Source organism: Cyprinodon variegatus, unplaced genomic scaffold, assembly GCF_000732505.1.
Source record: "Cyprinodon variegatus isolate N-32 unplaced genomic scaffold, C_variegatus-1.0 Scaffold1023, whole genome shotgun sequence".
Classification (NCBI taxonomy): Eukaryota; Metazoa; Chordata; class Actinopteri; order Cyprinodontiformes; family Cyprinodontidae; genus Cyprinodon; species Cyprinodon variegatus.
Window position 1 is genome coordinate 96137 of NW_015151476.1, and position 4655 is coordinate 100791.

Here is a 4655-nt window from a genome sequence, read left to right on the forward strand (position 1 = left end):
GATGTGCAGAATGACAGCAGCATGTTATTTAACTGACTAAGGTTTCTATCATTACATTTGATTTTATTTGTTCCTGCTCCCGGTGGTTGGAACATTTATTCCACTCTGGATTCTTGTGAGTGTAGGCTTTGTTTACTTTATAATAATAATAAATAAATAAATAAATAAACAAACAGTTTTGAAAACTTTGGTTTTCACTCTTTTCCTGCTTTGTGTGTCAACTTTCACGGTTGCTAAGCAACAGAGCATACGGCGGTAAAACCTGCTAAAGGGTGGACCTGTTCGGATTCACAGCCCAAACTCTTCCGGTCTCCTTATTTTCAAGGACTTCAAAGGATCCAGTCTAGGTAGACCGCGTCCTTGGAGGATGCAGCCCAGGATTTCAAACAGAGCCTTAGACTTGTTTGTAAACAATATTTGAGGGATATTGTTATATTATGTATGTGGAAAAAGTTTATCTCATAAAAAATGGGAGCAAAACCACAAGTGATGCGTTTATACTTTTGTTAAGTGTATGTGACACACCCCCGTCTGTTTATTATTATTCAATCATATTTATTACTCTGCAGACACCACCTCTTGCAAAGCACATCCACACTTTTTACATTTTTATGTGCTTAAACAGATATACATAATGTATAATTGAACTTTATTGATTTCACACTGGAGAAATTTACCTCTGCATTTAACCCACAGGTGTCAAACTGGTTCCAGAAAGTGACGTGTGGCTGCAGGTTTTCTTTCCAAGCAATTGCACACCAGACTCCAGTCATCTCATCAAGTGAGTCCAATCTGAACATGATGATTTGAAGAGATGACTGGAGTCTGGTGTGCTATTGCTTGGTTGGAAAGAAAACCTGCAGCCACACGTCACTTTCTGGAACCAGTTTGACACCCCTGAAACCCATCCCCTTGGGGAGCAGTGGGCTACCACTGTGTGGCACCAGAGGAGCAATCAGGGGCAGACCAACACCTCCCCATAAAATATATAAATATATATATAATCTTTTAATTTTCCATTTATGGTTATATTTTTTATATATATACATTTTTTTTTAATGTTTTAACCCTTTCTGTTGATCTCGAAGGCTCAGCATGAGTATTCCAGTGTGTCTGCCCTGTTGTCCGTTACAAGAGGCTAACAAAAATCTTGAGTGGCTTGGGGTCTCATCAGCATTTGTTTGCTTTGTAAAAGAGCTCACATTGCAAAAACGATCTAGTAATAAGTAAAAATGTCTTAAATTAAGTGTATTTACCCTAAATTTGAGTAGGTAGATAAGATGATTTGCCAATGAAATTAGTATCTTTACTCTTAAAATAAGATAATCAGATAATATGCACTTGAAATAAGACAATGCAATTGTGTTTCTTATTTTAAATATAAATTGTCTTGTTCTATTGGCAAAGTGTCTCACTTACCTCCTCAATTCAAGAAAAGATGCACTTATTTTAACAAAAATACTTTTTTACAGTGCAAGCTCAATCAGATCAGACCAAAAGCATCTGAGAACATCAGTTATTAACTGTTTCAACGCTGCTGCAGTTGTATTTAGGTCGGAACCTTGACCAAGTCCTTCTAACAGGAATATATATATTCTTGTAAACCATTGTAGCTCTGGCGGTATGTTTGGGCTCATTGTTGGACTGGAAAGCCTGAATTATTCATTTTCTCCGCTCACAGACCATCCCACCTGAGCTGTGGCTCTCTGTAGCTCCTCTAGTGTGACCATTAGCCCTTTTAGCGGCTCTGATCACTGTTTTTTTTTAACAAACTGAGCTGTGCTGAGCTGTTTTTATACTTAAACTGAATTCCAGATAGCTGTGTTTACATACTGGGTGTTATACTGCTGTTGGTTTAGTGGTACTTTAGTAAAAGTGGCAAAATCAGGCAATGAAGCAGGGATATGCAAGTTAAACAGTTCATCTAAGGTGAGCCAAACTGAAACTATGAGTTCCTCTTAAAACAATACCATAGCTCTAAACAAACAGTCTGCATGAAACAAAAAAAAAAAGAACTTTTCATTCAGGACTGTTGGGCAATAAGTTTGTTCTGCTGCTTTGAGGCGGCAGACGGACAATTAATCAAGCTTTGCGCTAATAAAACAAATCAAACCAAAATGTTTGGCCTTCAAAACCGTCTGATTTTTACAGCAGCCGGAACATGTGAGAACAGGACAACCATGAATCACTTAAATGAAGGCTTAAGTCAGATTGTCAGAGTTTACATGAGCGAAAGACCTTAATGATATCCACAGCCGCCATGATTACTCTCCCGTCACTACTTGCCCGTTACTTTAATCAGGAAACAGAACAGAATATCTTTTGGTTCGTTTTCAGTGAATCTGTGCCTCGCCTCATACCCCACCTGGCCTTGCGCTTGCGAATCCTGCGCTCCATCTCAGCCTCCTCGTAGTAATACTCGTTGTGGGAGTTGTCCCTTCTCCTGGCAGCCGCTGCGATCATGGCCCGCGATTGGCCCGTTGAGTTATTGGTAGGGTTTTCTGCAAGACGACACATGCAGAGGGAGGATTTAGAGGTTTGCACGACAGGTTTTCATCTGCTGTTCATACAAAAGGGGAATAACGTCCTCTGTGCAGGAACCACCCCTACAATGAGGTGCAAGCTACCTCAGAGGGATACTGATAGTGTGTCATCACACTCACCATCCAGGGAGTAAACCTTGAACCCGGTCATCTTCTTCGACAGGATGGACTTGGGAAGGTTGACCACGGCAGGGTTGTAGACGGAGAAGTCGCTGTAATACCGGTCCAACACCCAGGCGGCGGCTCGCTGGATGCTGTTAACAAATCATCAGGACAGAGCTGGTCAAACACCCCATAATGGACTCTAAATATTTATATAAGCATTCTTTTTTTTAAACTGTACATGCACATCCTTTGATGAAATAAAAAAATGTTAATTACAGCTCATTCCAAAACAGCATGAAGGTTAAACATCATTATCAGGATTAGAGAGGTGGAGGCTCCTCCTCTGGGGCAGAAAATGGTAGAAAAATAAACCAACGGAAGCTCAAAATGTTTCCTAGAAACTTCAATGCAGGAATGTCCTAAAAAATGGAAATATACTAAGACTAAACAAGCTGTTCTGAATTGCTGCAGTGGGACAAACCAACTCTAATGTCTACGTCGTGTGATTTGTTTTGATATTCGTCTGAGGTTTAGATGATAACGTCACACAGAGTCATAATTATTTCAACCTAAAACAGTATGTAAATAAACTAGAGAAGATTCAAAGATTTTGAAAAATGAACCCTAATTTTTTTTTTTTATGTTGACCCAATAAGATTAAAAAAGGCTTAAACATTAAAAACTACTGAGGGTGGAAATTACTTCATGGTCACATTTAAGAGGAACCATGGCGGTGGGGGGTGGGGGGTTGGGGGTGGAGTCTATTTCAGCCCCTGGATGTTTGGTAGGAATCCCCACCAGGGCTGAATATTAGGCCTTGTTTTATTTCCTTCTTTTCTTAATAGTAGTGGGTGAAAAATATCTAGAGTTAAATGCAACACTATGCAGATGACACCATACTTTACTCAGCTACTGAATGAGACTTGAATGAACAGTTTTTTAAAGGATGATGGCATCAGTATATAAGAAGGTGTCTGTACCTTTAAATGGACAGAAAGCAAGGAGATTTTGAAATGTAGATGTTTAGCTCTAGCCCCAGGTCCCCTCCCTGGCCTAACCGCTGGGAGCTTGGTTACAGGCTGGATATTGAATTTCCACAGATTCAGTTTCCTCTAGCTTGATCCAGGTGTGGCAGCTGACAGAGGATCCTGATCGTTTTCACCACACTGCAGCGCAAACTGACAGCTTCCTGTATGCAGGCCAATGTGCAAACCTGTTAGTCAGACCTGTGTGTGTTACTCTGATTTTTTTTTTGTTGAATACTATTTATTAAATATAATCTACCTTATCAGAAAAAGGAATTAAAGCATTTCTTATATTATTTTAAAAGGGAAAATGTGAGTCCAGCTTGAAAGTAGTTTGCTAATCTAGACGAAAGTATATTTTTATTTCAAAATATTTACTTTGAGATAATCTATGATAGTGCTGGTATATCTTCCTTAGAGGGAGATCTATTTAAAGAGGGTATTTTGCATGAAAAGAGGGCCTCTTAATGTATCTGTCAGGAAAAAAACCGATTCGATTTATTAAGACTAACTTGGTAGGAGACAAACATAAATATTAGAGACCAGAATTGTGTCAATTACAACATTAAAACAGGATTAAAAGGCTATCAACAATGAAATTCTAAATGAAAGTTTATGCCATGTTTTTATTTCTTACCACAATGTCGATTTGCAAAAATGTAAAATAAAACACTCAAAAAAAACAGGAAACATGCAAGCAATGCAAAAAAATACAAAATAAACAACAGTTGGACAGTTGTGCGTTCACATCAATATAAATAAAAGGCACATTGAGAATATTTTAAATAATATGGTAACAAATCCAGAGGTGGGTCATAAATAGTTAAATCTACTCAGTTACTTTTACTTGTAAAAAAGATCTTAAGGAGTAGTTTTATTGTATCATACTCCATACTTTTACTTGAGTAAAATATTTGTGAATTATTGCTACTCCTGTTTGATTACAACTTCTGCCTCTTCAGTCCAGTGTGAGTTAGCTGAG

The 4655-nt window shown here is 38.4% G+C and overlaps 1 protein-coding gene across 2 annotated transcripts in view; it reads right to left on the minus strand.

Annotated features, from left to right (window-relative positions):
- Nucleotides 1-4655, minus strand: part of vangl2 (VANGL planar cell polarity protein 2) — a 25824-nt gene that overhangs the window by 3862 nt on the left and 17307 nt on the right. For both annotated transcript variants that reach the window (XM_015399547.1, XM_015399548.1), the window contains exons 5-6: nt 2664-2797; nt 2366-2501 (exon numbers count right to left, since the gene is read on the minus strand). In XM_015399547.1, the coding sequence (XP_015255033.1) occupies nt 2366-2501; nt 2664-2797 (270 nt within the window). The remainder of the gene's footprint in view (nt 1-2365; nt 2502-2663; nt 2798-4655) is intronic.